This window comes from Artemia franciscana, chromosome 1 (genome assembly GCF_032884065.1).
Source record: "Artemia franciscana chromosome 1, ASM3288406v1, whole genome shotgun sequence".
Lineage (NCBI taxonomy): Eukaryota > Metazoa > Arthropoda > Branchiopoda > Anostraca > Artemiidae > Artemia > Artemia franciscana.
The window spans coordinates 61330446-61354423 of NC_088863.1; the positions used below are offsets into that span (position 1 = coordinate 61330446).

General features: G+C 33.9%; 2 protein-coding genes across 2 annotated transcripts in view; one reads left to right on the top strand and one right to left on the bottom strand.

Annotated features, from left to right (window-relative positions):
* Positions 1 to 12336, top strand: part of LOC136032321 (protein amnionless-like) — a gene marked incomplete in the record, with an annotated part of 67930 nt that extends 55594 nt beyond the window's left edge. The window contains 2 exon segments of the mRNA XM_065712626.1: positions 1617 to 1808; positions 11113 to 12336. Of these exon segments, the coding sequence (XP_065568698.1) occupies positions 1617 to 1808; positions 11113 to 11373 (453 nt within the window).
* A 9144-nt stretch (positions 12337 to 21480) lies between these two features.
* The window catches only part of LOC136032332 (arginine-hydroxylase NDUFAF5, mitochondrial-like), a 45889-nt gene continuing 43391 nt past the window's right edge, over positions 21481 to 23978 (bottom strand). Inside the window, exon 9 of the mRNA XM_065712649.1 lies at positions 21481 to 21667. Within this exon, the coding sequence (XP_065568721.1) occupies positions 21545 to 21667 (123 nt within the window). The 3' untranslated portion in view covers positions 21481 to 21544. The remainder of the gene's footprint in view (positions 21668 to 23978) is intronic.

Sequence of the window (23978 nt, forward strand, 5' to 3'; positions counted from 1 at the left end):
ACCGCAACATTACACCCGACAGCTGGTTCATGTCCATAGACCTCATTGAAAATCTCAAACCCTAGGATATGACAGTCGTACAAGGAATCCCAACTCATCCATTTTTGGATTTGCTGACCATCTGAGCCTGGTTTTGTATGTTCCAAAAGAAAAAAAAGGCAATCATTTTTGCTTCGTTAATCCACTTTTCATCAGCAATTGAACGCGAGAGTCATAAGCCAGATATCATCATGACGTGCATCGTAACAGAAAGTGGAGTGGACTCTCTAAGCCAAAAGTACGAGAAGCACGTGAAGATGGTCCATGGTGTGGGTTACGATCATGGACATAACTAGAGTTAATGCCAAAGTCACTCTCAGATACTCAACAGCCCAGGAAAATTGACTTGAACAGGAGAAAAATGCATATAGAGCCTGGACGGTCATTCATCAATCCACAATTTAGGAGTAGAGCAACCGTTCGAACGATTCCATGAGCACTGCGTGATTTTATTGACAACCGTACGTAATTTTCAGCTGACGATGATCCCAATGTGTCTTATTCAGGTTCCAATGACCGAAAAGGTCGTTCTATCAATTAGCCCAAAAGAAAGGACAGAAAATCCAACTCTACTTTCAGTTCGTGCCAGAAAAATGTGTGCAAAGAACACGCCAAATTCCTGTGTCCAAAGAAGAAATATGTCCCAACGGAAGGGTTTTTGCGGTTTATTGTTTCAAACTGATACATCTGAATGTGTTCTGAACGAAATTGCAATAAATTTAAACAACATTTGTCTCGAATTTCATACCTGGGGTCCCACAGACGGATCCCACCAGTGTGGAACTTTTTCTCATCCTGCCGCTTAAGAGTTAAACTAATTCCCTTGCTAAAGTTTAGCAAACGTAAGGAAATTTTCCTGCTATTATTTTTTTTGTCATGGATATAATGGACTCGGTAGTAATGTTCTTTAATGTTTGTTCTTCGACGTAAATCCTACAAAAGAGTCTACAAACTTGAAGTCCGTTTTACTTTTTAGACTGTTAGTACCACACAAAAAGTATTTTGGAAAAAGTGACCAATAAAAAAGCAGTGACAAATTAACAGCCTGAGAGCAAAATAAGACAGCGACAAATGTCAAGTTTAAGACAATTAACTATAAACCAAAGTTTCATGAAAAATAGAAGTAATAGATTCTTTTTACTCGCTTCGACAAAAAAAATCGAAGTAAAGATGCGATGAGGCGTCAGATTTGATAGTCTATACCGTCGATATAGGTGTAGGTCTTTGCTTTATTGCTCTTGTTTGCAGACATGTAATTGATTTCGAGACAACTTTTTCCTATTTTTGATTATTGGCTTTGATAGTTTTCAGCTAACACCAGGATGTTGATAAGTACAAGAAAACTACTTCACAGTAAAAACAATAACATAACAGCGGCAAAAATCGAAAAAATAGAAAGACTTACTGACCTCCTTTAAAAAAGAAATTCCAGAAAATAATTTACAGGCTAAAATTACGACTTTATTTGACATAAAGTTATAAAATAAAAGTATATGTAAGGGTCAATATTTTCCTTCAAGGTAATTACATCCAAGACACACAAATTAAATTCTTCTAATGTGTATTTCTTACATTAGGATTTTTCTTCATCTGTGAACTTGTCTGCTTTGACGAAGGACTCACGAACAGAAGACAATCCATTTTATAAGACTGCACAAGAGCAGGGATTGACAGATGAAGATATGTCTAGTTCCCTTGAAATCCAGTGCCCAAACAATCCAGTGGACATGTCAACAGAGAATAATGATAGAGGATCAGATGTCAATAAGGTAAGTGTAGATTTGAAGATGACTCTTAATCTTTGGCTTAGTTCACAGTCCTTGTGATTACTCTTCTTAATCTACTCCTTTTTTTTCTGACATTAATCACTGGATGGTTGAAAGTCAAAAACATGTCTTTCAAGTGACTTTTGAGTTTGGTGGGTAAAGTAGTTCAGATATATTCACAAACGCCAAATAAAAATTAGACAACAAATACGAGGCACTGATTCCCTAGCTGCTCTACAGTCGATAAATTAGGGTAATGCTCTTTGCCTCGAGATACTCAAATATCATAAACAACGAGATAGCGGTGCCCAAGTAAAGAACGATATAGATACAATGTTTTTTTGTCTTTTTTTTTACCAAGGCTCTTCATATATAAGGAGTTGTTGTAAAAAATTCGAAAGGATCTCATTCGATTAGAAATGGAGAGTTCTGATGCTCTTTCTAAGAGTCAAGAGTAATTGGAGAGTAGCCAGCCCCCCTCCCACGCCCATCAATTGCCCAAAGACATCCAATCAAAATTTTGAGATAGCCATTTTATTTAAAATAGTTGAAACACTTGGTAACTATAGCTCTGTGGATGTCACCCCCCCCCCCCCCCTACAGCCCTCAGAGCAAGGGCTGTAAGTTATATAATTTGCCATTCTTTTCTACAGTATTTGTTATTGAAAAAGGTGGGCATGTTTGGCCTTACACGTAGGCATGTTCAACTAATGCTGAGGATATTGAAGTGAAAATTTGAGGAAATTTTGAAGCGAAGTTGAATTAAATAAATAATAATAATAATAATAAAAACCACTACGTTTATACAGATTATCAAAAGGGCGCATCAGCAGAATCTTTAGAACAGCAATAAAATTGAAAGTAAGACAATTGTCCCGTAAAAATTTTAATTTATAAACAACTAATCGTGGAAACATGATTGGATGGTATAAGTATGAAAATCCTCATTGGTATATATAGCAGTTTAGACAATTTTATGGACAAATAAATGCAACCCCTATACCAAACATAACCATATCTTGTGACTGCTTGGTATTGAGAAGGTGAGAACTTCCGAAGTAATATTGTAGTTGCATTCCGTTTTCATGGTTAACTCAAGTTGTCTGAATTTCCACTTTTAATCAACAGTTTATTAGTAAATATTTGAAAAAAATCGATGCTATTCCACTGATTCGAACTGAGAATTCAGAGACCCATCTATACCAGCTAGGTAAAAAAAAAAAAAATAAACACATTGTTATTTACCTTCTTTTATAAAAAAGAAATTTGGAAAATTTATTTTTCTTAAATGATTACTCCGACTTTGGAAGGAGTATTCCAACTCGTATACTTAGTTGAAGTATATACTTATACGAGCTTTTATTAAAGTTCTAAAGAGTTTGGCCTTTATTTTAATATTTAGGATGAACAGGTGATATCTATATAAACAGCAATGTTGTGAAACATTATTGTTTTACATGTTTCGCAAAAAGAGCAAACCCAAGAAACCAAAATAGACGGCCAAAAAAAGTAATGATATCGAATTTTTCGCTCCAGTGCCATATCAAGATTCGAATACAAAGTTTTGACAGTAAAAAGTAGTAAATATTTTTGTTTTTAGCCCCATTGTGACAGCATAATCCTGAAATATATTTTCGACACCCTAAAGAAGTTAGGATTTTATATTCCGTTCCTTGTAATTACAAAACAAAGATTTAGCCTCCCAGTTGGCTTTTATGGTAATACGGACAGATTCCCTTGATAAATTCAAATTTAATTAAATACTTTTTGCCAGTATGCGACATTAGTAAAATCTAACAGAGACCGCACAAAGTGACTAGAACCTTGTTTCCTACTTGTTTGCAAAAAGAAACAGTCTTAATAATTAAGAAATTATTTGAAACTCAACTATTAAAAATGACTTTCGTCCCGAACCCAAACCAGAGCAAGCGGTCTCAACCATGAATCCACCACCATGTCAGGAGGGCACGCGTCCCCCGCAACCCCCTGGATCTACCACTGGCTGTAATATAATATTAGACTTGGAATCATTTGCAATAAAACTTGGAATGATCCTGTATTTTTACTTTTTTTTATGTGGCCAACTTATTTCAATGCTATTTATTAATATCAAGAAGCACACTACCAAATCATATAAAAGAGTCGTTAATAATATTTCAATGAATCACGCATAGTAAAAGTTTAGCACAAGAAATTTAATCTTACAGAGTCAAAATCTGTCCAATATTGCGTGTAATTGAATAACACAATACACGGGACTGTTAGACTGGTGCTTGGTTCAACTATAAGAAAGAGGATCCTGTGCTGGGATAGGAGGGGAGACAGGTTCTGCAACATTAGTGGTGAAGCCTGCTGAAAAAAGTAATTTATGTATACGAAATTCACCATAATCCATGCAAAAGCTTTTCTAGACAATACTATTGCCGGCTGCAGAAACTCATAATCTTAGTAAAACCTTAACCCCTAGTACTTAATTTTATGTTTATTTAATGTATGTTTATTGTTTATCATGTATTGTGCAATATTTTGAATTTAACCTAGTTGCGTCTTCGATAAATGGCAACTTGTCGTCAGTAGCACTTGAATAAAAGTCTTGCCCCCCCCCTCCAATAAAAGTACTGGTGCTACACCCCTGCAGGCTGTCAAAAGGGTACGTTGATAATGTCGCAGCAGCGGCTAATTGTGTTAAGTTAAAACTTCATGAGCTGATGAGAGGAATGCTCAACCCACCAAAAGGCAATATATTAATGCTACTGTTGCTACTAGTACTAGTGCCATTACTGTTAAATTACTACTAGAAGTCAGAAGTAGAAGTACTAGCAGTTTCAATAGTTGCAGTCAAATTCGGAAGTAGCCGTAGTTAGAAGTTGTATCAGTAGCAATAGCAGTACTAATGGCCCTTGATGTTTCAGTTTAATATCCATACCCTATCCTAAGATACTATTACTGTTACACCTTTTTATAATCTGGATGCATATGGTGTCTTTTTATTTAGATCACCATACCCCTCAACATTCTCTGAAATTTCCCCTCAACACCTTTAGCTTTTTCGGGCACACCCAGGTACATACAATCCCCTCTTTCCCAATGATAAATCCAGCATGGGAAAAATATAAAATTATATAATTTATATTCCTTTCCCTGAGGGTCATACATCCAAAGTATCAACTTAAAACCCTCAGCAGTTCCTTAGATGTTCCTAATGCACTGTTTTGACAACCGTGCTACGTAGAGTACCTTTAGATTTTGTTCTACATCTCCCTCGACATAGCCTGAAAGTATCACCATAATACACTATACTTTTTGGAGACCCAGGATCAAACATGTCCCCTTTTCCCAATAGTGATAATCGTATACAAACAATGCGCAACTTGCTTAACCAATAGATCTCACCCCCACAGACTGTGAAGGGCTATATCATCCCTGGATTAGAGTTAATTACAAACATTAAAGTAAATTAAAAGATTTTGATGGCATCCTGCCTGTCAAAATAGCATAGTGCATCAAGTTTGTCTAAAGCACCTATCCACTCACAAATAACTGTGGGCATAAAGTTGAAAATTTCAGCAGTTAAATAATAATCAAAATACACTATATGTTGCAGAGTTATCGATTCGCTTAGCTGCAATATCTTAGGAAGAGTTAAGATAATTAAGTTAAAACATTTCAAGAAAATTCGATTGGCATGGTAAACTAAACGAAGAGACACCAAATGCATTCTGGTTGTCAAAATGGCATGTATGCAATGTCTTAGGAACAATTAAGGAGATTAAGCAGAAATTTCCGGATAATGTTGAGGGGGATGTTGAACAATCAAAGTACCTATATGTGCATCTTGGTTGTCAAAAGCATATGTGAAAAATCCCAGGATCAACTACTATTTGGCTGAAACTTTCAGAGTATGTTGAACTAAATAAAATGATGTTGTCTGTATCCAGCTTGTTAAAATTGTATGTGCAGTATCTTAGAAACAGCTAACGGTATTAATTTGAAACTTTCAGAGCTTGTTGAGGGAGATAATGAGCTCAATCAAAAGACACCGTGTTCATCTCAATTGTCATAAGGTCGTGTCTGAACTGTCCCAGGAACGGCTAATCCTATTTACTTAAAACTTTTAGGGAGTGTTAAGGGAATACTGAAAAATGCGAAAAGACACTAATCAGGACCGCTAAATTGGAATCAGCATTTTAATGCTTAGTGGAATACTTGAAAAAGTTGAGAAATCTTCATTATATTACCCAATAACAAAACTTTGGCAGTCAAAAAGAAACAGCAATTAATAATAAAACATTTTCTTAGAGAGGTTTTTCAAAGAAAGGTAAATAGCCATGATAAAGGTAAGAGCAGTTGAAATATAATTATGCAATAATTGAAAATGACGAGAAGTTATCACTGAATAATCAATGAAACGCAAAAAGAACGAAAATCAAAATAAATAATTATTATAAAACTTAAAGTTAATGGTACTGATACAGCTCAATAAATAAATCTTGAAACAAACGAAAACTAAATTGGATAAAACGAACGAAAATTACTGCAAACAGGAAATTGGCTACTGTCTATCTACTCACTCCTTAACTATAATAAAAGTCCTAAAGCCTATTGCGTCATTTACTTTTTCTTTAAAAAAAGTATTATAAGTTTTTTCTATATTTATAGCATTGGAAATTAGAAAAACACTGTAGAATAAAATCTTCAATTTCTGAAACTTTCAGGAATTAATACCAGTAAATATTAGATATTCAGTTTATTTCATCAGTTCTTTCAAATCCTGATGGTTAAACTGATTTATTTTTTTACTTGTCGTCTATGTTTATAAAAACTAAAGCATGCTGTTTAATGTGTGTATGGTTTTCGATACAACACAAATAATACAAAAGGCTTTTGAACCTCTACTTCAGGAGAGGGGGCAGCAGCCAAACTCCTGTTTGTATTAATTTTTGTTCGTTTTAATCTTTGCTCGATTATTCAATTTAATTTTTGCTTTTTTTAAGATTTATTTATTTATTTGTTCTTTTATCGGTTATCTTTGCGTTTAATGTGACCAATTATTCTGGTCATTAAAAATTCGAAAGATTATGGAACTTAATTTCTGCTGGTCTTGTTTAGTTTTGTTTTTTACTTTTCTTTGAAAAACTTTCTTTTAGGGATCGTTTTTTTTTTTTTTTTTACTTTTTGACCACAAAGAGAAAAAAAGCCCAGAAGTCAGAAACATAGAGACGGCTTGATTTCAATTTATTATTTACTTTCACTAGAAAAATTCACTGTAAAATAATGCAAAATCCTGGTTTTACTGCTAATCCTGATAGCAAAATGTTGCCGATTATCGTCACTTTTTTGCATTTAATTTCTATGCAATCAATTTTCTGAAAAAAAATCCAGAATCGATAGCCCGAAAATTAATCAGCCAAGTTATCAATTCATTTTAAAGAAACGTGGAAACATTGCCCTCATTAAGTTTCCTACCTAAATGTTGTCCCTTTTAGAACCAGCTCATTTTCAACGCCACCTCCCATCGAAGTAGAAGAGCATGCTTGTTGTTCACGGACACCACTCACCCCTTAAATCTTTCCACGATTGAGTCTTTGGTTTTTATACTTAGTTCTAACTTTAAGATGATTTTTTCAAAATTGAACTGTATTTTCCAAATTAGGCGCAAGCTTTAAATAGGCCTACTAGTCCGAGATTAGGTTCCATTGTTAACTATCTATAAATTTGAAACCGTGAGTGTTGAATAAGGTACTCAAATTAATCACATTCAAATTAATTCAAAATTCAAATTAATCACATACTTATTTAAAACAATTAAAAACGAACATGTTCAAAAATCAAAAAATTATTTTCTCTTTGAAAATCTTATGTTTTCTTTAAATATTTTATTACTTGAAGTCTAATAAATTTTAAAATTTGTAATTCAATTTTCAACTTTCAACCTTAAAAAAAAAGAATCTAGCTTTAGCGTTGCTATATTTTACGAAAGAAATATCTAGCAGTGATTCCTTTATCAGCGAATAACTTAGGCTGGAATTAAAAAGTTGAAGATTTTCATAAATAGCCAAATTTTGCTCTGGTATCCAGATTTTATGCTGACCAATGATAGAAGTAATTTTCTTCATCTGGGCGGTTATTTGGTTCTTTTATGTTTTGTATCTACTCTACTAACAACTCACTGTAGCACCAAGCCACCTGAGACTAACACTGCTACACATGTTCCTCATCCATCCCAATTTTTTCAAAGCCTCCTTCTCTACGCCATCCCAAGAAGTTCTCATTTATCAAGAATATTTGAATTTTTGCTCAATTTTCTTGTGTTTAATTTATTATTGCAAACTATCACAAAGAACATTTCAGGAATTGTTTTTTAGACAATTTCCAAGGGAAGCCATCTTGATAGTATTAGGACTATAGACTATTTTTAAAAATTCAACCCTAACTTAAAATTTTCTGTTGTATAGAGAGAAATATCCAGATTTTCGGAGTCTGAATTTTAATTTATTTTTTCTTCATTTTTGAGCAATAGTAAAGTGTGTTTTTTACAATTTAAAATTGCATATTACTCACTATTTTCATTATAGATTGCGAGACCAAAATGTTACCTGATAAATTTGTCCATTGCCCTTTTAAGGTTTATTTCTTGTTCAACGAATATACAGTTATTATTTAATGTTCATTTCTTGTTCAATCACTTTACAGTTATTAAAATAATATTGATTTCTAAGCTCAAGCTTTAGGATAACTTTAATCGTATATTGAAGCTTACTAATTTCACAGCTGGTATAAGAATATGAAAATGGTTATATATTAGTTTTTTGTTGTCAGGCATCCTACCCACTTTTGATTCTTAAATCAATATTTTTTTTCTTTTTTTTTATTATTCTGGCCTTTGGGTGTTTTTAGTAAAGCTCTAGTTTTCTATAGACGTACAAACAAAGGGAAATATCATCAGTTGTTTTAGCTGCATTAGTTTTATCAACATATGTTAGACCCATTTTCAAGCAATAATTTTTGTTCGTTGAAGGGTCAACTTTGCTCTTTACTTTCCTCAGAAAATTTTTTTCTTTAAATTAATCTTTGCTCTTTTGTGATTTAAATTTAATGTAGAAAACCAACACTTTTATGATTCCTTTCATTATAAAGAATAATTTCTATTTGTTTTAAGTTTTAATATTGCTCCTTACTCCTATTTGATTTTTTTTTTTTACTTAGTTTATGACGCATTTTCAAGTAATGCCAGGAAATCCCCCCACCCTCTCCGTGTAAAATATATCTTGTAAAGATCCCCCAGGAGCTTTCATTCCCATGGAAAACTCTTCCAGTGGAAAATCCCCTAGCTCCTGAAAAATCCTAACCTAAAAATATGTCCTAATATTTCCCAACAACAAACACTAGGCTATAATATAGCCTAGTGTTTGTTATAGGGAAATATACAAATATTGTTCTCATATTTTGCGAACAATGTGAAAATTGAGTAAGTTAAAGCCTTTTTTTCAGAGATTATGGAAACCAAGGATAGTAATATATTGATAAATTTGAATAATTTAATTTAAAGTTTTTCCTTGAAATATTAAAAGAAAATGTAAAAAAAAGTGAAGCCATTTTTTCCAGAAATTATCAGAAAAAAGAATCAAGCTCTAAATTGCTCAAATTTTAGCGTTTGATCATAACTTTGTTGTGTAACAGGAAAAACAATATTGTTTAAAGACTACCGTAGTCAGTATTAACAGGTTCTCCACATAATCATATAGAAGGCACAAAACCATGACTAAAAAAAGGACTTGAACCTATGACGTCCTAATTCATAGTCCAAACCCTACCGACTCAACTATGGACTCTAATCTAATTTAATCTAATGTTTTTGTAGGACCATAATTGTGCAACTTACAGCCCTTTACCTGGGGACTATGAGGGGTCATTTCATCTCGAAAAGCATAGTTATTGGATCTTTCAACTATCCTGGAAAAAAAATGGCTATCTCAAAATTTTTATCGGAAGACTTTAGGGGAACAGGGCCTTTTGGAGTGGGGGCTAGCTGGTCTTAAATCTTTTGGTAGCTTCAAAATGGTACTAGAAATTGTAATTTCAGTTCTAATGAGTCGTTAAACATGGTTTTATGATGTTCAGGTAACCTGCTAGCCCTGGTAAAAAGAAGAAAAAAGGAGACATCAATGCTACCCATTGTGAAAATGTGATTTTCCTTGTTTCTCGAGGTGGGAGATTCCAGTTATGGTATAGTAGGTTTTGACCATGCTAATTCCAATGTTGCAATCTTTATTTTGGCTGACACCAATTTTTAGGGGTTTCAGGCTCTTTTTTAAAATCCCCATATATTTTATTTTTGCATTAAACTTTTACTTTTAATATTAACCGAGATAATATTTACCATTCCTGAATCAGTTTGAGATGGCGATTTTTTCTCATTAGGCTTTTTTTTCTAAGCTTGTTGTTCAACTTTTGGTTACTATGAGCGATAGTTTGGTCTTTGCTAGATTGCAGCTACCGCTACAACCATGATAGAAGGCACAAAACCATGGTTGAAAACAAATCACCCGATACCGATATTCCCAATACCGATACGCCAAAACCATAGATATTGGAGCTTTGAACTATGTAGAATAAAATAGATGTCTCACATTTTGATTGGACAACTTTGGGGGAGGGGCCTATGGGGAGGGGTCTAGCTGTCCTCCAATCTTTTTGGTCTCTTATGTCGGGTTACCTCTTACCCCTTCTAGAAAAAAAAAGAAAAAAAAGGAGACACATCAGTACTACCCATGCAAAAAAGTGATTTTCCTTGTTGTTCAAGGTGGAAAACAGTAATTATCCTATTCAAGGTTTCAACCATGTTGATTCCAATGGAGCACTTAATGTTTCGATCTGACTCCATTTTCGAGGGGTTTCATAGTCTTTTTCAAAATAACCATAAATTTGGTTTCGCTATAAACTTTACTTTTTAGATTAAACGAAACAGTAATTACCATTCCTGATTCATATGTCAAATGCCAATTTTTATCATCAGGCATTTTTTTCACGCGTTTTTCAACTTTTGGTTACAAAGGACTGTGGTAATGCATATTCCTTAGTCAGAATTCGCATGGAGATGTTGTTTCGTCTTCTTAATTCGGTTTGAACTTAATTCTAATGCGATTTAGTTTTAACGTAAATTTAATTGAGTATACTTTGCTTTCATTTTCAAGAAATTCTTAAACAACAAAATTTGATGTCTGTATAAGAGATTTTATAGCTGAGGTCAAAGCTCTCCCCCTCCCTTTCATATCTTATATTGCATCTTTTTCCTTTCTTTTTTTAGGTAAAAACTTTGGATACAGGTCTTGTTCAGTCAATGTTAGCTCTTTCTCCAATAGCAGAGGAACAACTTGAAGATGTTTCACTCGAGGGCTCTTGTGAGTCTATCCCGGAAGCACCTAAAATAGTGGCCCCTCAAGCAAAGTCTACAGGAAGTAATAGATGCAGAGCAAAAAATGGAAAAGGGCTATTCAAACAAATCTTGCTCGGTGGCAAAAATGAAGATGGAATGAATTTAGTCGAGAATGACGAAAAAGATGAATAACGAAATTATATTACACACATTATTAATATCTGTGTTTACTTGCATTATATCCAGTCTTTCGTGGTTTTCTCGTTCGTATTTAATATTTTTAGTCGAACTCCTTGTACTCAAAATGTATCTTACACTTTTTTTTCAAAACCAACTTTTTAATGTAATGCATGATTTGATGTATTTTCATAGATTTTCCTTTTGCTTGTAACTTTGTTACAGCAGCTTTTTGTTATCAAAATACATCTCTCACTTGCATTTTTTAAAAATATTTCAATAATTTGATCAAAAGGATTTAAATAATGTACGACTTTGGGTATTTATTTGTATATGCTTTTAGGTCCATCTCCTTGCACATCCTCCATGTCGTTTTGTTTGACCACCTATTTGTACCATAAACAGTTTCCGCACATATAGATAAGGGGCGTAATATGCTATGGGGCAGAGGAAAGCTAACCCCCATCCCCCAAAAATTTCAGTTCGACCCCCTCCTCCAGACCCGGACTGACCCTCTTCCTCTCAGCTGAAGTTTAGTTTCTTATCAAAACTAAGATAGGTCTACATGACTCAAGCATCAACAGAAACAGGTCGGTTTCTTTTGTATATCTTTGCCTTTATGGTACTATATGGTCCATTTTTCATTTTTGACTGTCATTTTCAATTAATTTGGAAAAATTAGATCCAGATTTACCCCCTCCTCAGAATTTTGACGAAATTATGCGACTGATCTAGGTAAAAGTCTAAATAAAGCAATTTTTTCCTCTGCGTGAAAAAGAAGCTATATTATTGAGTGATTTGTTCAAATTTAATTCTTTCAAAAGAAACCAACCCTTTGAGAAGCATGAAGCTTAGCTTTGCCATTTTATGTAAACATGCAAGTGTGAGATGTACTCTGTGTTTTTTTTCTGCAGCTGCAATTGATCTATCTTTTCGATTTGCTTTCTGTCGATAAAAACAATACATTTTTTTCTTGTATTTTTTAAGTAAATTTTCAAATGGTGAATTAGGCAGTTCTCGGACAATATTTCACTTAGTTAATCTATCAAAATGCTTGAAACACAGAGAAACTGAAGCTATGGATTGTGTAAAGAATTGTTGATAATTAGAATGGGTTCAGTATTAGATTAAATCCTAACAAATATAGACATTTAACTTCTGCCAGGACTGGATTTAGGAGGTTGGAGGGCAAGTGCACGAGGCAGCAAAACAAACTAAGGAGTAAATTACAAAGAAAACTTCTAAGAAAAGCAAACAAAACAGAAAAATTGACTAAGTGTTTGAAATTGTCTAAATCACAATCCCCGAATGTTCTGTCAAACAAATATTTTTAGTAGACTCTGGCCTTTTCCTCCTGTTTTGTTTAAAGGGCTCATCTGTGGATTGGGATGATAGAGCAAAATAATGAGCATGGGGGGAGGGCTTCGACGCTTGTCTGTTACCCAGCAAGGTAGGTATACTATGTGACAGTTTATTTTGTCTAATCAGTTACAATAAAAGTCAAACTTATGGCATCACTCTAAGCCAGGCACGTACGCAAGACTTTTTTTGGGGGGGGGCAAAACCTTCGAAACTATTAATCTATTATATACCACTGAAAGGGAAATTTTAGGGTTAGTGCAATATGGGTGCTGTGGGTTGGTAGTTCTTCTATTGCAAAAACGTAGATTTTAATGAAAAAGGATAGTTTCCAAAATTGATCCATTAAAAGCTGTACTTTTTCCTGAAAAGGGGGGATAAACGCCCTAATATCAAGGATAATCCTATTTTGCTTTGGAAAGCAAACTCTCTTTACAAAAAACATAACAGTACAATTGCTAATTACTTCAAAGAGGGTAAGACATTAGACAGAAAATGGGTTAATAATTGGGCAGTGACTTGACCGGATAATTGCATACTGTAATACCCCCCAAAAAAGGCTTCACACATGTATCTAGATTCTTAATAAATGTCCTACTTTTGCTAGAAATCCCAAGAAATCATGGGGAAATTAAACATTTCACAAAATTTCGGGGGGGCCGAAGGCCCCCCCCCCCCTGCGTACGTGCCAGCTCTAAGCTAAAATAGTTTTGACATAAAAGAGGTAAGCTTTAAGCTACAGAAACTAGCATTAACTGTTCCCAGGCAAAGCAAGCATAATCATAGCTTTGCCTATATTTTTGTATAATGTACATTTAACACTTAAGCGACTTGAATTTACATTTAGCGAATTGGCATTTAACGCTTACGTGAAAGAAACAAAAAAAAAGTTTTTCTAACAGCAAAAATCCCGCCGTATTTGGCATTGTGGCTAGTCTTAAGTGAAGGATAACAGTATTAAGGATCCTTCATTTCTGGGTATTAATATTAATAAAATTCGTGGTGACAAAACTGTAAGTAGTGACTCGACCCAAAAGTAAACGAAACTCCAAAAGCAGAAGTTTGACAACAATATATACATAAAAAAGCTTTTTTTCTGATTCCAAAAATATAAAACTCAATAAGTTTAATGCTGCCAATCGAAAGTGACAAGCCTGAAACGATTTGCCTAATTTTTGAAAAAGGGTGCAAACACACTAAAAGTCAAGTACTCTTAATTAAAATCGCCCTATTATATTCAACATATCGGAGAACCCTACTTTAGAGGTTTTAAGCTTCCATCTGCAAAAATGTGGAGCTTGTATATGTTTTTTTTTTCAGAAGTAAACCACGGGTGCTTGTTTATTTTTTTTTAAGGGTAATCGTATAAAACTGAAGGTCCCAGGAGACTTGGCGAGGTCTCACTCGAACAGAAATTGGAAGTTTTTAGTGCTATTTTTCAGTGACCAAAGAGATTAGAGGACAATTATCCTCTCACCCCCGCCCCTTTCCCCCTAAATCGACCGATCAAAATTCTGAGATAGCAGTTTTTTCGGTATAGTCGAAAGATCTACTAACTTTGCCTCTTAGGATGACGTCCCCCCCCCCAAAAAACCAATGATTGGATTATTTGGGGTAAAAAGGGGCATGAAGGGGGGCTAGTTGTCCGCCTATTCTTTTGGTCACTCAAGAACAGAACTAGAACTATAAATTTCCGTTTGAATGTGTCACTCTCGATAGGACAATTGGGTCGATAGTCGCTGTCACCACCCCTGGAAAAAGACAAACCAATAAACACTCATCTGTGATCTTGTGATCCTTCATCTGGCAAAACTTCCAAATTCAATATTTTCCAGATAATGGTGTGTAACCTCTAGCACGGGACTATATGATATGGTGAATCTGATGGTGTCACTACCATTACGATCCTTTGATTCTTTGGGAATGTTTTGACTCTTTTAGGAATGTCAAATTTTCACAGGCTTACAATTTTTAATGTGTAACATTGAGTATAAGGAATATTACATTTCTGGAATCAGGACAGGAAGCCAATACATTTTAGGTATATAGTGATATCAAAACTTACAGTTTATTACCACAAATTGTATGATAATTATACTGGGTAAGCATACACTTCATGAATGTTATGCTTTACATTCGATTAAGTTAACCCACCTCATTTTACTAGGCTTAGAGTTTAGGCTACATTTGAGAGAGTGAAGTCCATTTTCAAATCAATTTTATTGTGCAGCTTTTAAAAGCAGCGGAAATAGATTGTAAGTTGATAAAACCGGCACTTCTTAAAAATAATATGTATACAATAAATACACAATAGTACCGATCAAAATTCTGAGATAGCAGTTTTTTCGGTATAGTCGAAAGATCCCCTAACTTTGGCTCTTAGGATGACGTACCCCCCCCCCCCCCCCACAACCAATGATTGGATTATTTGGGGTATATTACGTTACCAAGTAACATGTTCAATTTTCCCTCTAAACGAAAATTGTAATATTAACGGAATTGATAACAAGGCAAGGAGTGGCAAAATATGTGCTCCCCCCCCCCCTCTGAGAAAAAACATAGATCCGGCTCTGACTTCTGTGATACCAAGCTCCGTAGCTCAGAGGATAAGACTAGAGTCGGTTGTTTGGTGCCCAGTGTGGCGACTTGCTGGATCTAAAATAAGTGCAGCAGCTTGCGAAGATTGGTAAACGACAAAGCTATGTAAGAACAGGGAAACCAATTCCTAATATCACTTTCTCCAATTTTCACTCATTTTCAAACACCCCAGGGTTTTACATCAATCTTCAAGAAGAATCATGATTTGGCGGGCTTGAAAATTTGAAAAAGATGTCGAGTTACCTAAATTTTAATAATGAAACCACTCAATATCAACAAAAAATCTCTAAGTTTCTTCTAAAAACATTCAATCAAAATTCAATTGTAATTAAAAATTAAAATTCAGCATCAGCTAGAATTTGCTAAATATATTGCTGCTGTATTTCACAGCAATATATGCTTCGTTTTGAAGTCGAAAAGCAGATCCAGAGTTTGCGGAAGTGTCTGTCTAAGGGTACTCGAAAAGGGGATGCCGACTGCTAATTTCGATGCCAAGAAAAAAAAGTAATGTCAATGACATGGCATTCCTTCTATGCTCAGTAATTATTAAAACAACTACGTAAGGAAAAATGACCGAAAAAGTATTTGCCTGATAATAACAGTCAAATTCCTGTAGATGTTTTATTTAGACGCGCCCTTCCCCCCTAAGAAATAAAAAAACAAAACACAAATTTATAAAAATTATACATCTTTTTTTTCTAGAAAGTTTTCATAGCTGTTTTACTTTATGTAGAGAAAGAACGTTTATATCATTTGATTTTATCTTCTGGTTTTTAAAGGTTGCTGCGATTAGCAAGCTGCTGCTGCGACTGTAGTTGACATTGGGTCGCAAAATTGGAAATCTATAAATCAAACTTTAGGTTAAAAGGAGCAGCAGCCTAGGTATTTTAAACCCAATTTTAGTGAAAACGAAGTTCAATTACTAAGTTTGGAACCCACTTTCGCTATTGAGAATAAAGCTGACTGGAATTGGCTGAAAGATTCTAGTTTTTTGATGATTTATGTTTGGTTGCTGTAACGGGTGCTAGATATTTCAGAGTATTCGACGAATGATCAAATATCTCAACCATTCATAAAGTCAAATTTTATTCACGGAATCACAAAAATAATGAGAATCAGCCATTTTAGCAAATTGGTACTTTGGGATACGAAATCTAAAAAAGAATGGACCATGGTGGTTTACTTTAGTTCTGAATTGTCTGATGGAGCAGACAGCAGAACCTACTTTTATATCTCGTTAATTTCTAAAAATGACCATCAAGGTCATTTGAATCAATTAATACCGGAACTCATTGTTTTTACCAAAACAGAAAAATTCTGCCAACATCTCTCCTTTAACAGGAAGGGTTCTTATAGTGTTAAACCAAAGCTCATGGCATGTATATGTTGCAAAAGGCTTTTGAGATGAGGTGCGGTTCCCCAGATAATATTAGCAAATATTTTAAAAAGGTCAAATGTGCAACTACGTTCTTTTGATCAAGATTGTAAAGGTGTTGCATGTTTAATTAACCTACCTGTTCACATAAAAAATAATATTTTCACAATAACCTAGATTTTCTCACATACACACCACTTTTTAAAAATTATGTCAAATTTAGACCTTAGTGCACGCTGTTTTGGTATAAGACAGCTCTCTGAAATAACTATAAAAGGATGTAAGTAAACTTTGTACAATTTTTTCGTTAATATATATCTGTATAATAACATTTTGTCAAGGTTTTAGAAAAATTGTCTGCTGCATGTCAGTAAACCTGAAGGTTTTATTCTCCTAATTAATCAGACATTGAATAATAAATAAAAAGGACTGACAACTAACAGCTAAAGTTGGCCCAACAAATTTACCGATTCTCTTCCATTATTTGTCAGTCTTACACCTGGTTTGCTCTATTTATATTTGATTCAATCCTGTAGCAATTCTTTGGTAGCATAGGCCAGAATTTACCATATCTAGTAGATTCTGACCAAAGAGCATGGGTAACTGACAAGAGTGGGAATAGGCACTAATTACAACAAAATAAGACCCTCAACACCATATAGCGTTTGGCGAAGCTTGGTATTTTTCACTGTAATATCAAAAATAATTAATTCAATTCGTTTAGTTGGTAAATTAATCTAGTAGTAAGCATTTGATCTCAGTTCTTGACATAAAAACAGCTTAAAAGCTTGAAAGAATGCTAAGTGTCACCTATCACTAGATGGCTGTTATGGTTTTTCTACAGACAAGAAAATTACACCGTCAAATGCGCAGTATCAGAAAGCTTTATTACAGAGGCCTTGCGTCCCTATATCCAAATGTATAATTTTGTATTTTTCGGAAGAGTCATCGTGTTAAACCAATGATGCAACCAATAAATTGAGAGAAGGCTTTTTGAATGGAAATTAAAAGTTTTACCTGCCTGTTTACGTAGCGAAAAAAAAAGCCAAAGTAAGATGGCGCTTTTTACCACTCCGATATTCCAATATCGATATTCCGAACAACAATATTCCTTCAAAAAGGAAGCAAAAGCTATCGATTGGAAATTCTAAGACAGTAAATTTATTTAAAATTATCCAGAAATTGTATATTGAGCTTTCCAGTTTCAGAGGTGGTATATTCCATGGTGATTTCGTTTCTACAGATGGACGTCGTCGATACGGAATAAACGGTTAATAGAGGTATTCATTAAAAAATTCAGGTCTCCAAGTTAATTCATTTTATACTTGATAAAATTCTGTGCTTTTACGTATAATTGTAATTGCCTTTTTGGGAGAAGGGCTGGTAGATGTTTGTGGTTGGGATTGGGGGGGGGGGGGGGGTTATCGTTTCCCTAAGATTAGAAAATATCACTTTCATGATCAAATTTTTCAACTCCCCATTATACTTTAAGAAACCATAGAATGGCATTCAGTTTCGGGGGATCAAAATTTTGAGATATTCAGTTTATTCAGCATAGCCAAAAAATAATAATAACCTTAGTAATAACTATGTCTTTGAGGACGACTTAATCCCCCACAGTCCCCGGGGGAAGGGCTGCAAGTCATGAAGTTTGCCTATTGTGTGCATATAGTATCGGTTATTGGGTTGGTGGAGAAGCTTACGTGGGAGGATCTTTCCGTGCAGGAATTTATCAAGGGAGAAGAGAATATCCATGAAGGGGATGCTGGATTTTCCTTCCTCATTAAAAAAAACAAGAACAAATTATATATATAAAAAATTCCAACTGAAATTAAGGAGCAACATCCAAACAGAAATCATTACGTATATTTGGGAGTTTGTCCCCTCCTAAATACCTCGCTCTTTATGTTAAAGTGTTTTTAGTTATTTCAAAAGAGCTATTTATTCTAACGGCCTTGGTGATCCAGGGGTCATTCTTAAGGTATTGGAACAAAATTCGGACTTTGGCGTAAAAAGCGAGGTATAAACGAGGAAAAGCAAGGTATTTTTGAAAAAAGGGGGAAACACCCCATAAAAGTCATACAATCTGAATGATAACCCAACCATCAAATTCAGCGTATCAGAAAACCGTACTATATAGGTTCAACCTCCTAATCCAAAAAGCTGGAATTTTTTATTTTTTCCCAGAAGAGAGATCACGGATGCGTGTTTATTTGTTTTTGTTGTTTTTTTTTTCTAGTGGTGATCGTATCAACCCAGTGGTCCTAGAATGCAGGAATTTATCAAGGGAGAAGAGAATTTCCATGAAAGGAGTACTGGATTTTTCATCACCATTAAAAAAACAAGAAATTATATATTTAAAAAAAATTCTAACTGAAATTAAGGAGCAACATTAAAACAGAAATTATTACGTAGATGAGGGAGTTCGTCCCCTCCTCAATACCTTACTCTTTATGTTAAAGTATTTTTAGTAATTTCAAAAGAACTATTTATTCTAATTAATCGGCCTTTGTGATTCAGGGGTCATTCTTAAAGAATTGGAACAAAGTTCAAACTTTAGCGTAAAGAGCAAGATATTGAAGAAGGGGTGAAACCCCTCATATGCAAAATAAAAATATACGATTTAAATGTTCGTTACATAAGCTAATTCGTAAGTCACGTATATTTATTACCAATAAAAACGTCCGTAAACAAAGTTCTAGTAGTCTTTTCGAGTGACCAAAAAATTGGAAGGCAACAATGCTCCCCCCCCCGTCTCTTTTCTCTCAAAATCTCTTGATTAAAATTTGGAAAAAAGTCATTTAGCCAAAAAAAGTAAAATTAATAATCAATTTTTGTTTTAATTATTCACGTACGGTGAGTCAAAACCAAAACCTGCATTGATTCAAGAACATTCAGAAATTAAATAAAAAAACTAGTTTTTTTAAGTGAAAGTAGGGAGCATTAAAACTCAAAACGAACAGAAATTTTTTGCATATAAAAAAAGGGTTGTCCCTTCCTCAACGCCCTGCTCTTTACGCTAAAGCTTGACTCTTTTCCCTATCTCTTCTTTTTGAAAAATAAAAAACTTGAGCGTAAATTGCAGGGCGTTGAGGAGGGGACAGCGCCTTTCATATATGAAATAATTTCTGTTCGTTTTAAGTTTCAACATTGCTCCCTACTTTCAGTTAAAAACAACTTTATTTTTTTAGTTTTTAATTAATCATACCCAAGAATGATTTAGAACAAAAACTTTAAAATTGATGCAGCGGGTTGATAGTTCCGTATTGTTGCGGAAATCTTCTTTTCTGCCACATTGAAGATTAGAATCATATACTTACTGGCATAAAAAGGGTATATGTGAAGGATCAAGTGCTACCAGAAGCTTTGTTTCTGCCTAAATTTAAAGGAGAGTTTTTCTCATTTCCTGTTTATGCACATTTTTCAGTGTGTACATGTTCTATCAGAGCCACTAGCCCTCAGATCTTCTTGCCGACAAAGTTTTTTGTAGCCCCCCCCCCCCGAAAAAAATTATCTTGTAAAGCACCCCCCCCCCAAAAAAAAAAAAATCTGGTTACGGCCCTAGTAAGAGGCATCCCTATAAAAAATAATGTTTTCTAAAAAAAAAAACATTGTGAAAGCCGTGAAAAGGGTAACCATTTTCAATATTTCAGACTCCTTACGTCCTACAAATATGTTAAAAACTTTAAACTTATTGAATTTCTCCTCTTTCAAATCAGCTCACCACTTATTATCATAAAGTTTATAATTTGTTGTCAAAACAAGCCTGAACATGGTTAATTTTTTTTTCAAGTTTAAAAGGCAAAAAGGGCATGGGAAAGGGGGATATCAAAATCACCCCTTTCAACAAGGCGTGCTGAAGACCCAATACTCTCAACACATGTAAACTTTGATCACTGGGAGATATAACTTATTTAAATTTAAACCAAAAGTGTAAAAACACGTTGCAGGCACTTGTCCAGTAGCTTCTATCTGAAGAAGATGCAGAGCTTCCAAAGTGATGAATCATGCAATTAATATAAGAAAATGATAAAGAAAATAATAAGAATATTGAAGTTTCAGTGGAGACAAGGGTCCGAAGCCCCTCCCCTCCACCATGGGTTTGTAATTAAAAAAATAGCAATACTGGTTTGGTTGAGATACTTGGTTTTAAAGTTTATAAAGGCGGTTTAATTTAGATTAATTCTGTATAAAGAATAATTGAACAAGTAGATTTCCAACCCATACAGTTGTTAGTGTTTTATTAATTAAAAATTTTGCACCAAAGCTAAAACATCTATAAAAATAAACTCACAATACTTGCATCACAATAATTAAATTTTAGATGCAAGCCAAGCCCCTTACCCCTACCTCACAACCAATATTAGCATTCTTCATGAGATGTTTACCAAATCAAAATGATACTTCAAAGTGATATATGACACACATATCCATCTAAAATTTATTTGAGGTTATTACAGTATCTTTATGATGCGTTAGAAAATGACCAGAAAAAGTAAAAAAAGAAAGAAAAAGACAAAATCAGATTGCACTGTTTAAATTCAGCTACAACTTTTAGAATTTATTGCTCAGTCAGTTTAGTCTCAACTGACTCTTGGAAATAACAGAAAACATAGAGTCAAATAGCGTTCGAGGACAGACAGTGACTACGAAGGGTAAAAAACTTTAAGTTGATTGTAGTTGAACTACGGTCAACCAAAATCTAAGATCCTAGCCCAAGGGTATTATCGAAAAGTTCCTGGGAGAAGCCAAATCCCGAACAAGTATCATCAAATACTCTTAATAAGCACTTTTCTTCTAACAATTAATTTTATTTAAAATTTCTACAAAAAAAAATTGAGCTCCACTTCAGATTTACTCTTTTTCGGTGCTATATGGATTCTTCGCAGGTTGCACTTTAGTTTGTTTCACTACCTCATCAAGTCGGTGCAAATCCTTTAGAGAAAAATTACCAGATCCTCTTGGAAGCGCTTTAGGCTGAAATGGGCAAGAGAACAAAGCATTAAACATACTAAAATAAAAAATAAGGTAGACACAGGTTTGATTGCTAGCTAATATAACGACTTATTGCTTCCAAAAAATCGCTTCGATCAAGAAGTCAACTTTACAATGCCCAACAAAAGTGTATATCTAAATCGAAAGTTAGGCGTATTTGTATCTAGTTTTATTTTGTTTTATTTCAATTATTTTATTTAAAATTCTTTATTTTTATTGTATTATCACTTTATTTTATTATTTTATTTCTTTATTATTTTATCTTTTTATTTATTTACTTTATTATTTTATAGTTTAATTTTGTGTAATTTCTAGTTTAATTTTTAACTAATATTTTTATTTATTTATATTGTCGGCTTCTAGTGTCCGATCAGCGATATTCCAAGGATGGCAAGGGTTCAGTTTCCGATTCTTCGTATATTCCTATAACCGTTTCTTCTAATCTTAGCGAAGGGCTTGAATGTCTTCGGCTTCTTTGTGTTTACATTCAAATTTTAAATTTAATACAGATTAGTTCGGATAAGTTGCCAGTATACCATAGGTTTCCTTCTTCAAACTGTATGTGAAAAGTATGTAGAATAATGATCCCGCTATGTCTCATACGAAGTTACGGTGACGGCAATCTCTTATAAACTTGTACCTGTAACCTTGCACCTTGCAAGAGGCGTTTGATGCTGATATTTTTCTTGCCTCTCCTCTCTTCACTATCGGAATTTATCTGAATATTGATAATAGCGAGCTCCAGGTTTCTCTAAGATCACCATTTAATTAGAAAAACTCTATATATCTTTCTTGAATACAGCTGACCCTCACGTTACTTTTATCAGGCCTGTCCCCAATTTTCTGAAAAAATGGTATTCTATCACTCCGTACACATTTTCAGAACATATGATTTTAACTAGGTTTCTCAGCTTAGTATAAGAAAAGGAAAATTGTACATAATTCTATGAGACCAGACATAACAATAAAGTTGGCTTTGTTATACACAGGGCTGACTGACTCTACTACTTTAAAGTTTGAGCAGCATTTCTTGGTCTTTTCCTTTGTTTTTGAGCTAGTTGATTGTATTTTTTTTCATTTTGTTTCTTTTTTCGTTGTAGCTTTTTGCTTCACTTTTATAGTGAACTTCTAAATAGATTACTGTTATTACAGACTTTTTTTTTATCTGAAGTGGTTAAATTTAAATCGAAGTTTTTTAAACGTCTGATATGTCCGCGGTAATGTCACATTTTCAAAGTCTAATTAGGTAGGCATTAAAATTAATTTATTTAATGATTATTATATTATTCAAATAAATTTAAGCAGCCTTAGAGCAGTAGGCGTCACTTAAAATTGATGCAGCGCAATGCAGGACTTCTTTCGTGCCACAGAATTGGTAGCAACCCTTTCTTTTCTAAAGAAAAAAAAAAATGTAGGAAACATTATTTTATCATTACAATGTTCAAGCATCATTATAATATTTCAAAATATTATCTAAATATTATTCATCCAGAAAAATGCTTCATATACAAGCAATATAACTAACGGCGTGGAGAGTAACTCGTGCTTATAATAGATATACCAGCAAAAAAACTAAAGATAATGAAGTTAAATGTCATAAAAACGAAATGGTAAATAACATGTAAGACTCAAGAGGGAAAGAAAACACCAACAGCAAAAAATCAAATCAGCCATCGTTTCGTAACGTATTCCCTACTTTTTTCACAGTTTTTAGCAAAAAGTGTTGCCTAGAATTATTACCTCTGCTGAATCAATAGAACACGTCCGTCTCAAGGTGACTAGATGTATGAGATTTGGCATTACACCAAATCTCAAACCCATTCTGTGCATACAGGCAATCTTCACACTAATGTTACTCCCTCTGAAAATGAATTAAAAGTGACCAGGAAAACTCAAAACAGGGCATCTATCGCTTTACTTTACATCCATGGTAAAAATTTCATAGGTGGGAAGTCCAAACAAACCTTTATTAGAGAAACCTTAAAACCTTATGTCATTTATCAAAACCACTATTTTACAGGGAACGAAATAGGAGGGCCGGGATAATATTAAGGAAAATAAATATAAAATACTTGCAAAAGATTTTATATTCTCAAGTGCTTTTAAAGAAATAAAAAATAATTTTTAAGCTAAATATAAATATATTTCAACACCCAAGGTTCAATTTATAACAACTTGAAGCAAAAATGAAACCAAAATTGATTTTTTTTTTCATAGAAATAAAAGTTTCATGTATCTTTAACTGGGCCGTCGATAACACTAGTGACTAAACTTTTCATAATAATAAGGTTGA